Source organism: Chlorocebus sabaeus, chromosome 5, assembly GCF_047675955.1.
Source record: "Chlorocebus sabaeus isolate Y175 chromosome 5, mChlSab1.0.hap1, whole genome shotgun sequence".
NCBI lineage: Eukaryota > Metazoa > Chordata > Mammalia > Primates > Cercopithecidae > Chlorocebus > Chlorocebus sabaeus.
The window spans coordinates 4,983,979-4,996,349 of record NC_132908.1 but is presented as its reverse complement, the minus strand read 5'-3'; the positions used below and the strand labels follow the sequence as shown (position 1 = coordinate 4,996,349).

The window sequence follows — 12,371 nt, the reverse complement described above, 5'->3', positions numbered from 1 at the left end:
AATGTCTCTTCCTCAAGCCCCAGAGCTTTCCAGCTCTGATTCTTCCTAGCTAGGTTATCACTTCAAAGCATTTCTAGATGCCTGGAAGAGTCAAAAGGAAAAATAATAAGATGTTAGCATGACGCATGGCGTTTAAAGTGCGTTTGGGCCGGGTGCGGTGGCTCATGCCTGTAATCCCAACTCTTTGGGAGGCTGAGGCAGGCAGATCACTTGAGATCAGAAGTTTGAGACCAGCCTGGCCAACATGGTGAAACCCAGCTCTACTAAAAATACAAAAAAATTAGCCAGGTGTGGTGGTGGGTGCCTGTAATCCCAGCTGCTGAGCAGGCTGAGGCAGGAGAATTGCTTGAACTCGAGAAGCGGAGGTTGCAGTGAGCCGAGATGGCACCACTGCACTCCAGCCTGGGTGGCAGAGTGAGACTCCGTCTCAAAATAATAAATAAAGTAAGTGCATTTGGCAGTGCCCAAAGTATGCCCTATACGTGATGTGGGTGGAGGCACGCACCTATGTCCTGATAATGCCAGCCCCCTGCATAGAACTCCTCCAGCAGGGCAGGGGGTTGCCAGGTCTGAAGGAGGAGATCCACCTGGTGCTGCTTCCGCCAACTCAAGGACTGGCACAGCATTTCCCGGGCCTTGTCCAGGTGGAAGTCACGAGCCCGTAGGAACCGAAGGATATGCTCATCTTTGGGAATCTGAGAGACAAAGAAGTAAAAAGCCCACAGAACGGTATCCCCTGACCCAGCAGATAAAATTACAGAACGAGCCGGGGCAACATAGTGAGACCCCATCTCTACAAAAGGTACAGAAATTAGCCGGGTGTGGTGGTGCACGCCTGTAATCCCAGCTACTCAGGAGGCTAAGGCAGGAGAATCTCTTGAACCCAGAAGGCAAAGGCTGCAGTGAGGATCACACACTGAACTCCAGCCTGGGTGGGAGTGAGACTTTGTCTCAAATAAATAAATAAGCAAGAGATAATGTGTCAGCATTATCATCTCGCCTTCTCATCACACTTCATTTCGCCTTTCCTTCCCGCTGAGTACCAGTCCTTGCCCGTTCATCCGCTGCTCCAGGGTACCCTCTGCACCCACCTTGCCTTTGTGGGTCTCCTGTAACCAGTGCCGAAGCTGGATCAGGCAGCTCTCCTGCATGGGCGTGAGGTGGCCCAGGCACCTCTCAATGTAGTCCGCGTCCAACTTGTCCCCTTGGAGGAGAAGGGGGAGCTTCAGGGCAAGAGGGAGACGCCGTGTCTCTTTACCAAGTGGTCTGTCTGCCATTCCTGATTGGCTGCCTCACTGACCCTAAAATGTGGTTCCAAGCCAGGCTGAGTCCCCACCCCAGATAGCAGCTGCAGGGACTCTCAATGCATTCATTTCTCCAGCCCACGTCCAAGGGCATTCTGAAAACGCATCATCAGGCAAACCTCGATCTCACTATGAGACGGGATTTCTCCTCTTTGACCCCGGGAATTGAAGATAATTCCCACCCTCTGGGGATGTTCTAAGGATTCTTCACAATATGGGCTCACACTCACTGCGTGCTCAGAAGCCACCTGGTCTCAGTGAGCTCTCCCCACACCCCTGTGAGGCAAGCGTCACTATTATCCCCACTTTAGAGAAGATAAAACTGCCTGGCATGGTGGCTCACATCTGCAATCCCAACACTTAGGGAGTCCAAGGCAGGCGGATCACTTGAGGTCAGGATTTTGGGACCAGCCTGGCCAACATGGTAAAACCCGGTCTCTATTAAAATAGAAAAATTAGCCAGGTGTGGTGGCATACACCTGTAATCCCAGCTACTGAGGAGGCTGAGTCAGGAGAATCGCTTGAAGATGGGAGAGGGAGGTTGCAGTGAGCCAAGATTGCACCACTGCACCCCAGCCTGGGCAACAGAGTGAGACTCCGTCTTAAAAAAGAAAAAAGAAAAAGGGAGAGAGAGATAGAGAAAGAGAGAGAAGATAAAACTGAGGCCTACATGGCACATGTATACATACGTAACAAACCTGTACGTTGTGCACATGTGCCCTAGAACTTAAAATATAATAATAAAAAAAAAGAAGAAAATGTAACATAAAACACTTAAAAAAAAAATGGCAATATACCTAAAAAAAAACCAAAAAACAAAAAACTGAGGCCTAGAGAGGTGGAGGAACTCGAATGAGTAAATGCATGCTGTGTGCTCAGCATAAAGGAGGTGGTGGATAAACGCCAGTTCTCTTTGCTTTCCGCCTGCCCAGGTCCCATTGTGGGGTTTTGACAGACAGCAGCTTTTGACAGAGCCTGGACCTTGCAACACAGCCGTGCTGTCTCTTTAGCAGCCTGGGAACCACAGGGAACATTCCCACTTGTCCCCCACAATTGGGCGGTGGCAGTCGGAATGTTGCCAGTGTTCAGAGGCCAGGCCCCAAGCCTGAGTCCTGTTGCCCGACTCTTAGCCATGAGGGTGGCAGATGCTGGCATGCAGTGGCCTCTGGGCATCTCAGCAGTGGGCGGAGGCATCACACAAAGCAGCAGCCTCCATGGGCAGGGCCAGTTCTTCATGGACAGACGGCTAAACAAGAAAACAGGCCGAATGAATGGCCAGCAGCACCCCCAAAACAGAAAAGCCCACAGTGGGGGGTCACGCCAACTGCTGTGCCAGGAGGCACATGGGTAAACAGAGGCAGGAGAATGCTGGCAGAGAGGTGAATTGTTCAGACCTTGTGTGGTCAGAGGCAGAGATGCTGGAATCAGGGACAGAGTGGGGATGGGATGAAGGAGAAACATGAGGGAGCCCGGAGCTCCCAGCATCCTTCCGGCCCTGGGCAGATATGAAGGTTTTTTCTACTTCTGAGTGCAAAGACTCAGTGATTCAGGAGAGGGCAGAAGGGGCAGAGGATGTCCTCTGCCAGCCACCCTGAGTGCCTGCGCTGCTGGCAGACAGCACAGATGGAGAAGGAAGGATGGACCTGTGCAAAATGGGGAAGGTACAGGGGACAAGGCCATGGACAGCGTGCACAGGACGGGGCAGGAGAAGGCACTGTTGTTTTTTAAAAAAAAAAAAAATGTGCATGTACAACAGCAGCCAGCCAGCACACACAGCCGATGCAGGATAAATACTTGTTGCATGTAATTCCAGCACTTTGGGAGACCAAGGCAGAAGGATCACTTGAGGTCGGAGTTTGAGACCAGCAGGGCCAACATGGTGAAACCCCATCTCTACTAAAAATACAAAAATTAGCCGGGCGTGATGGCGCACGCCTGTAGTCTCTCAGCTCCTCGGGAGGCTAAGGCAGGAGAATCGTTTGAACCCGGGAGGCGGAGGTTGCAGTGAGCCAAGATCGTGCCACTGCACTCCAGCCTGGGTGACAGAAAAAAAAAAAAAAAAGAATAAATACTTGTTGCATGAATGAACTTCGTTCTCCCTAAACAGAGCCCCAGATGTATTATTAGTTCCATGGCACTACCACCCAAGTATGTCAGAGTCAGGGAAGTCCCTGCACGGCAGTGACCCTAAAGGAAAAGCATTATCAACATGAGTACACATCTTACACATGGCTAGAACTGGATTCGTGGTGTACATACAGTTTGTATCCTAGGATTTTTCCTTTTAACATTATATTGTGAACATTTTCCATGTCCATAAAAGCCTGAACTGTGACAAAACGCTAGTTGCTTTCATATACAAAGAGCTCTTGCAAACCAATAAGAAAGCAATGGGCAAATAAGAAAATGGACAAAGGACAAGAATAAGTATTCATTATTTAAAAAAAAAAAAAGAAAAAGAAAAACGGTCGCTAAACATGAAAAATCATGCCTGATCTCGCTCATAATGAAAAAACTGGTCACTAATCAACCAGTGACCACTTTTATTGCCTTTCAGAAGTTTGAAATGTTTACTAAGAGTTTTCTGGGGAGCTGGGGTGAAGTCAGGAATAGATGCAATTACACACTTTCGCTGGGAACAATGATTAGTACAACCTCATTGGAAGCCTAATGGTTAAATCTACCAAAATTTTACTTGCATGTAAACTTTGAACCAGCAATTCCACTTTTAAAATGTTATCCTTTGTATATACTTACATACTTCTCATAAATTCTTAAGTACTCACATGTACCATGCTATTTGTATTTTAAAAAACTAAAACAACCTAAATAGGGTTGTTTCCTTCAATAGGGAACTAGCTAAATAGACTAATTCAAAATAATCAAGGCCAGGTGCAGTGGCTCACATATAATTCCAGCACTGTGGGAGTCCAAGGCAGGTGGATCACCTGAGGTCAGGAGTTCAAGACCAGCCTGCTCAACATGGTGAAACCCCCGTCTCTACTAAAGATATAAAAATTAGCCAGGCGTGGTGGCACATGCCTGTAATCCCAGCTACTCAGGAGGCTGAGGCAGGAGAATCACTTGAACCCAGGAGGCGGAGGTTGCATTGAGTAGAGATCCTGCCATTGCACTCCAGCCTGGGTGACAGAGTGAGACTCCGCTTCAAAAATAATTAATTAAAAATAAAATAAAAGTAAAAATAAATTATCTAGACATGGTGACCTGTGCCTATATAGTCCCAGTTACTCAGGAAGCTGGGGCAGGAGAATCATTTGAGCCCAGGATTTCAAGGTTACCGAGAGACACGACTGCACCACTGCACACCAACCTGCGCAACAGAGCAAGACCCTGTGTCTAAATAAATAATTATTAATAAATAAGTTATGGTGCAACCACACCACACTATGAAGTATGAAAAGAAGACATAAGCACTGATACAGAAAGTTTTTCAGGCAACATTACTAAGTGGAAAAAAAGCAAAATATCAAATGGAAGGTATATTTTCTCATATATTCAACATAAGACACACATGTATGTATGCAAGTATACACATATGTGTGTGGGTATATACACATATTATGTCCATATAGATACCTAAACAGTTCCAGGACATAGAAACACAAAACCATTGTTAGCCTCTAGGGAGAGGAAAAGAATCTTACTTTTTACACCTTCCAAGCAGTTTGAATTTTTTTCTACCATGATCATGCATTACTCATATAATTTAAAATAGCAATAGCAATCATAAAAATTAGTAAATTCATAATAATTGATAAGTTAGTAAATAGTAAAACCAGAGAAAGAGGCAATGTCAAGGCACCAGAGGTTAATTCCTGATCTCGAAATAAATGAGTTTTTGCCAGGCGCAATGGCTTACGCCTGTAATCCCAGCACTTTGGGAGGTCAAGGCAGGCGGATCACTTGAACTCAGGAGTTTGAGACCAGCCTGGCCAAGATGGTGAAACCCCATCTGTACTAAAAATACAAAAAATTGGCTGAGCATGGTAGCAGGTGACTGTAACCCCAGCTACTTGGGAGGCTGAGGCAGAAGAATCGCTTGAACCCAGGAGGCAGAGGTTGCAGTGAACCGAGATCGCGCCACTGCACTCCAGCCTGGGTGACAGAGGGGGATTCTGTTTCAAAAAACAAACAAACAAACAAAGAAAAGAAAAGACACAAATGGGTTCTGCTCTTGGACCAGGATGGAGAGAGGGAGAAGCAGTCAGTGGAGGCAGGAGGGTGCGTTGTTCCAAGATCCAGACCCATTCCCAGGGCGATGGGAAGCAATTCTCCCCAACATGCCCCAGGGCCCCCCATGGAGCAAGAGGACCTGCAGCAGCCTCCTAGGGCTGACTAGCCTGGGCTGCACCACCTACCGTCCATACTGACCACCTCCAGAGCGGGGCCCAGGGTGCTACCGGGCCGGTGGGCCTCCAGGGAGCCGGGGTCCCTGGGACCAGCCTGGCTGCGGGCGTCCTCCTCACGGACCGGGGCAGGCGTCCAGCGGGGAATGTGCGAGGTACCCTGGGAGATGAGCTCATTCAGGTAATGCTCAATCACCTCCTTCCCCTGGAAGCCAGAGAGACCCAAGACACATGAGTACGGGGCAGGATGGAGGGGGTCACCGGGTCACCGCAGGGAGTCACCCCCAGCTGGCTCAGGTCCCAGCCCTGACACGTGGCTATTGAGCAGCTGGATGTGTACGGTCAGGATGGAAAAATGCTGCGAGTGTCCAACGCCCACCTGATTTCCAAGGCTTGGTACCAAACAAAGAATGCAAAATAGCTCAGTAATAAGTTTTTTGGGTTGGGGGTTGTTTTTGTTTATTTATTTTTTTTTTTTGAGACAGTGTCTTGCTGTGTTGCCCAGGCTGGAGTGCAGTGGTACCATCTCAGCACACTGCAGCCTCAACCTCCCAGGAACAAGAGATCCTCCTGCTTCAGCCTCCTGAGCAGCTGGGACTATAAGCACTCACCACCACACCCAGCTAATTTATTTTATTTTATTTTTTTAGAGATGGGGTCCACTATGTTTCCTAGACTGCTCTGAAATTCCTGGGCTCAATTGATCCTCCCACCTTGGAGTAATACGTTTTGTATCGGTAACACATGAGATAAAATTTTTTTATTAAAGTTAATTTCATCTGTTTTATCACAAGAACAGGTCTTTACTCAGGGATGGATTGAGGTCTTTAAAGCAAGCAATGATCATTTTACCTAAAAAAAAAAAAAAAAAAAAAAAAGCACCACAGAGTTATCTGGTGTCCAGAAAATTCACCACATAATCCTGGATGTCTCGTGGTGCCAGAGCAAGGATTAGGGTGTCCCTGTTACAGACCAGTTACTTTCCATCCATCATCTTGTGGTAATTTTGTCATTACTAGAGTACCCATTTAACAGATAAGCCTGAGGCCCAGGAAGGGTAAGGGTCTTGCCAGGCATCATGCGGCTGGTGACAGCAGAGCAGGTGTGTGCACCTTCCTCCAGTAACTAACGCAACCCACCCCTTACCCTCTTGACGTTGGCGGTGTACTGCTTCATGGCGATCTTCTCCAAGGCATTTTCAAAGCCAAAGAAGGACCGGATGTCCAGTGAGGCAGACTGCTCGAAGCAAGTCCAGTCTTCGTTCTCAGGGTGGACCTGAAAGCCAGGCAGGGGCCATGCCAGGGACTCAGTGTTGGGGGCACCCTGCCCTCCCCTAGGGCTCTCCTGCTGACCTGGGCCCAGGCAGAGCCTGCAGTGGACAGCAGATCAAGCCTGGCAACCCTGGAGGGGGTAGCAGGACCAAGGGGTCCCCACCCAGAGAAGGATGCAAAGTTCAAACTGTCAGGGAACAAAAAGCCTTCTCATGAGAAGCCAGGAGAATGTGGGTCTCAAATCTGCAGCCCTGCCCTTTCAATATTATACACATACATAGAAAATTAGTTAGAAATACATATGTTTAGGTCAGGCGTGGTGGCTCACACCTGTAATCCCAACACTTTGGGAGCCCAAGGTGGGTGAATCAGTTGAGGTCAGGAGTTTGAGACCAGCCTGGCCAAGATGGTGAAACTCCGTCTCTACTAAAAATCCAAAACTACGGTGGAGATGGTGGTGGGTGCCTGTAATCCCAGCTACTCGGGAGGCTAAAGCAGGAGAATCACTTGAACCTGGGAGGTGGAGGTTGCAGTGAGCTGAGATCATGCCACTGCACTCCAACCTGGGTAATAGAGCAAGACTCCCTCTCCAAAAAATAGTAATAATAAAAAAATAAAATAAATACAATTGTTCAGTGTATCATTTATATAATCCATAAATATATAAATTATGTATCAATATACATAAAATTTAGATTTTAAAAATAGTTATATATTATGTTATTGATATAAAGATATATTACACATCCTTATGTATCAGTAAACTTCACTGGCAGAGCTCCTTTATGGACCCAGACCTAGTCCTCCTCAAACGTCTGTGGGCAGAAACATTACCAGGGAGTCTGTTAAAATATGCAGATTCCTAGACACTTCCAGGTTGGGGCCCAGGAATCTGCATTTCACAAGCAGCCCAGGTGCTGCTGACTCAGCTATTGACAGAACTCATTCTGAGAAACCACCCACGCTAAGAGGGGTTTCAACAACTGTTGCTCGCCCATCCCCAGTGGATCTAAACACCCTGAGCCCAAGCTCCTAGAGGGCCAAGTGGAGCTGGAGGCATAGAAAGAAAAGGCAATGGGTCCATGCACGGTGGCTCATGTCTGTAATCCCAGCACTTTGGGAGGCCAAGGTGGGTGGATTACTTGAAGCCAGGAGTTTGAGAATAGCTTGGCCAACAGGGAGAAACCCTGTCTCTACTAAAAACATAAAAATTCGCCGGATGCGGTGGCGCATACCTGTAATCTCACCTACACGGGAATCTGAGGCACGAGAATCCTTTTAACAAGGAGGCGGAGGTTGCAGTGAGCCAAGATTGTGCCAGTGCACTCCAGCCTGGGCCACAGAGCAAGACTCTTTCTCAAAAAAAAAAAAAAAGAAAAGAAAAGAAAAGAAAAAGAAAAAACCACGTACAGTGGTCTATCATTGCTATCCTGGAGTGATCGTTGTGAAAACGACCCAACAAGGCAGGATCTGCCAATGTCCCCATTTTACAGATACAGACGGTGTGGCCCATTGTCACTCAGCAAGAAAGTGGCAGAGCTGGGTGCCATCAGTGAATGCCTGCAGGTGCCTCATTCCAGCCTCTAAAGTCATCAAGATCTAGCCCCCGAGGCCTCACCTTGGCAGACCTCACTCATGCTGTTCCCACCCCCAAAATGCTGTTCCCAGCCCTCCATGGGCAGCTTCTCTCATCCTTTAGCACTCAGCTTCAGTGCCCCCACCACCTCCTCTGACTCCCACACATCTCCCTGCCGGATCCAGCCTCAGCTGCGACAAATGCATACACACTGATTCCGCTTTGTTCCACTGGAGTGGACCCTCCATGAGGGCAGTGGTCAGGCAGCCTGGTCCACTGCTGCATGCTCAGCACTTGGCAGGGTGCCTGGCACACAGTAGGTGCTCAACCAGTATATATTAGAGAATAATAATTATTATCATTATTAATTATATTCAAAGGTAACATTTACATAGAACTTAATATGTGCCAGGCACTGGTCTAAAGGGTTTGTGTATTTTTGTTCATTTAATCCTACATCAACCTATGTAGTAGGCATGATTATTAAGCCCATTTCACACGTGAGGAAACTTAGGCATAGTTTCATGAAAGAAGGAAGGAAAGGAGGGAGGGGATAGAGCTGTCAGATTTAGCAGATAAAACGCAGGATGTCTAGTCACGTTTGAATTTCAGATAAACAACAAATAACATTTGAGTATAAGTATATCCCAAGCAATATTTGAGACATACTAAAAAAATTTATGGGTTGTTCATCCGAACTGCAAAGGCAACCAAGCATCCTGCATCTACCTGACCATGCCGCAGGAGGGATGGCTGGGCAGAGGCTCAAGGAATGTGAGGATACAGCTCTGGGCACAGGTGGGTGCAGGGGGCAGGTGGGTCCCAGGGGCAAACGGGTGTTGGACGCAAGTGGGTTCTGGGCGTGGGCACTGAGGGCGGCCTGGGCTCACCGTGTAGCTGCAGTGCTCGTTCACCACCACGCGGTTGGCGAAGGTCTCGTTGTGCGCTTCGATGAGGAGCGTCCTCTCCTTCCAGTTCAAGACGTTTGTCTGCACGAAGACCACGTGCTCAACACCTGCGATCTGCAAGGGAAGGGGCGGGGAGGCGGAGGTGGATGGGGGGCATGAAGCACACAGGAATGGAGAGAGAGTCCGGCGGGCCGGCCCCAGTCACTGCCTGCCCTGAGGCCCGGGTCCCTTGGGCCACCGCCCACCCAGCTCGGGCCCAGGACCCCAATCCCCAACTTCCACCCTGCCGCCCACCCATCTCCACCACCCAGCTCCGGCCCTGGGCCCGCGAACCCCGCCCAGTTCCCCCTACCCCGCAGCCCAGCCTTCCAGCCCTCGCCCCTCCTGGGCCCTGGTCCCCCGACCAGGGTTCCGCCATCCTCATCCTGGAACCTCCATCCGAACATCAACTCCCACACCGTCACTCCATCTCCTGGCCCCCGCCGCCCTGGTCCCCAGCTCCCGCGCCCAGCCCTCCCGTACCCCGGCGACAGGTCCCCTCCTCCGCCCCACAGCCCCAGGACCCCCCACCTTCCGCAGCAGCCGCGGGGCGTCCACGCGAAGCCGGCAGCTCCGCTCCACCACGTGCACAGCCCCGTCCGGGCTGCGGGACTCGCGCAGGACCTCGCTGCCCAGGAAGACTGGGATCTGCGGGCAGGTGGGGAAGCGCTTCTCGTAGGCCTGGGGGCAGAGCGGCAGTGAGCGCCCGCGGTGGGGGGCAGAGGGACTCCCCCACCCAGCGCGACCTCCTTATCTGCTGTGTCACTTATCAGACGTGAAAGGCATCCCTGGCCGCTGGAAGGGGCATGGATTTTGCAGTGGTTACCAACACTCATTCCACCAGCTAGCACCTGTTAGAGCCCGACACAGCAGAGCCTGGACAATGATTTGGCAAATAAGTTTTTGCCTCTGCATTTGAGTTTTTGCCCTCAGAAGGAAACACAGGGACTCCGGGGACATTTTAAAATAAAGTATTTCTCAGGAAAAGCGTTTGGGAAAAATCCAGCACCCCTTCATGATTAAAAAAAAAAAAAAAAAAAAAATCAATAAACTAGGAATAGAAGGGCACTTCCTCCGCCTGGTAAAGCATCTGCTAAAAGCCACAGTTAACATCCCTGGTGAAAGACTGAGTGCTTTCCCCCAAAATTAGGAACAAGGTAGGAATGTGCATTCTTCGTGTCTATTCGACCTTGTGCTGGAGGTTCTAGATAAGTAAAAGAAATAAAAGTCATCCAGTTGGAAGGGAAGAAGTAAAACTATCTGTATTTGCAGATGACATGATTATTTATATAGAAAATCCTAAAGCATCCACACAGTACACACGAAAAGATTAGAAGTAATCAATGAGTTCAGCAAGGTTGCAGGATATAAAACCAATGTAGAAAACTCAGTTGTATTTCTATGTACTAACAATGAGTATTTCTATGTACTAACTGAGAATAAAATGAAAAAATTCTATTTACAACCACATCAAAAAGAATAAAATACTTAGGAATATATTTAACAAAAAGAAATGTAAAATGTATACTCCGAACACTACAAAACATTGCTGAAAAAAATTAAAGACCTAAATAAATGGAAAGGCATCCCATATTCATGAAACAGAAGACTTAATATTGTTAAGATGGCAATATTCCCCAACTGGTCTACAGATTCAACACAATATCCACATCCCTGCTGACTTCTTTACAGAAATTGACAAGCTTATCCTAAAATTCATATGGAAATGCAACAGACCGAAGATAACCAAAAGCAATCTTGGAAAAGAGCAAAGGCCAGGCGCGGTGGCTCACACCTGTAATCCCAGCACTTTGGGAGGCTGAGATGGGTGGATCACGAGGTCAGGAGATCGAGACCATCGTGGCTAACACGGTGAAACCCTGTCTCTATTTTAAAAATACAAAAAACTAGCTGGGCGTGGTGGTGGGCGCCTGTAGTCCCAGCTACTCCGGAGGCTGAGGCAGGAGAATGGTGTAAACCCAGGAGGCGGAGCTTGCAGTGAGCTGAGATCCGGCCACGGCACTCCAGCCTGGGCCACAAAGTGAGACTCCGTCTCAAAAAAATAAAAGATATTATTTGAAAAAAAAAAAAAGAAAGAAAGAAAAAGAGCAAAATTGGAGAACTCATATTTCCTGATTTACTTTAAAAGACAGGGTAGCAGGCCAAGTGTGGTGGCTCACGTATGTAATCCCAGCACTTTGGGAGGCCAAGGCAGGTGGATCACCTAAGGTCAGGAGTTCGAGACCAGCCTGGCCAACATAGTGAAACCCCATCTCTACTAAAAATACAAAAAGTAGCTGGGCGTGGTGGCAGGCGCCTGTAATCCCAGCTACTTGGGAAGCTGAGGCAGGAGAATTGCTTGAACCCAGGAAGCAGAGGTTTCAGTGAGCCGAGATCACACCATTGCACTCCAGTCTGGACGTCAAGAGCGAAACTCTGTCTCAAAAAAAAAAAGACATAACAGCACATAGTGGTGAGGATGTGGAGAAATTGAAACCCCCAAACCCCGTCATGTGAATGTGATATGGTACAACCCCTTTGGAAAATGACTTGGCAGTTCTTCAACCAGTTAAACATAGAATTACCTTATGATCCAGCAATTCCACTCCTAGGTATATACCCAAGATAAATGAAAACATAAGTCCATACACAAAAATTATACACAAATATTTATAGCAACATCAAGCTATTAAACAATAAAAGAAAAAATAATACAATTTTATAGACTGTGCACATATCTATCTACACACAATGTAAATATAGAGCGTTTCTATATAATTTTATAAATATAGATAGTATGTATATAAATATATATCATATCTATACATAGATATCATACCAGGCTACGGTAATCAAAACAGTGTGATACTGGCATAAGGGTAGACATACAGCTCAATGGAAAAGAA

The 12,371-nt window shown here is 47.9% G+C and overlaps 1 protein-coding gene across 2 annotated transcripts in view; it reads right to left on the bottom strand.

Moving 5' to 3' along the window:
• The window catches only part of SEC14L5 (SEC14 like lipid binding 5), a 56,257-nt gene that overhangs the window by 16,925 nt on the left and 26,961 nt on the right, over window positions 1-12,371 (bottom strand). For both annotated transcript variants that reach the window (XM_007984731.3, XM_037989875.2), the window contains exons 3-8: window positions 9,997-10,146; window positions 9,409-9,540; window positions 6,818-6,946; window positions 5,684-5,876; window positions 1,092-1,204; window positions 506-695 (exon numbers count right to left, since the gene is read on the bottom strand). In XM_007984731.3, coding sequence (XP_007982922.3) covers window positions 506-695; window positions 1,092-1,204; window positions 5,684-5,876; window positions 6,818-6,946; window positions 9,409-9,540; window positions 9,997-10,146 — 907 coding nt within the window. The remainder of the gene's footprint in view (window positions 1-505; window positions 696-1,091; window positions 1,205-5,683; window positions 5,877-6,817; window positions 6,947-9,408; window positions 9,541-9,996; window positions 10,147-12,371) is intronic.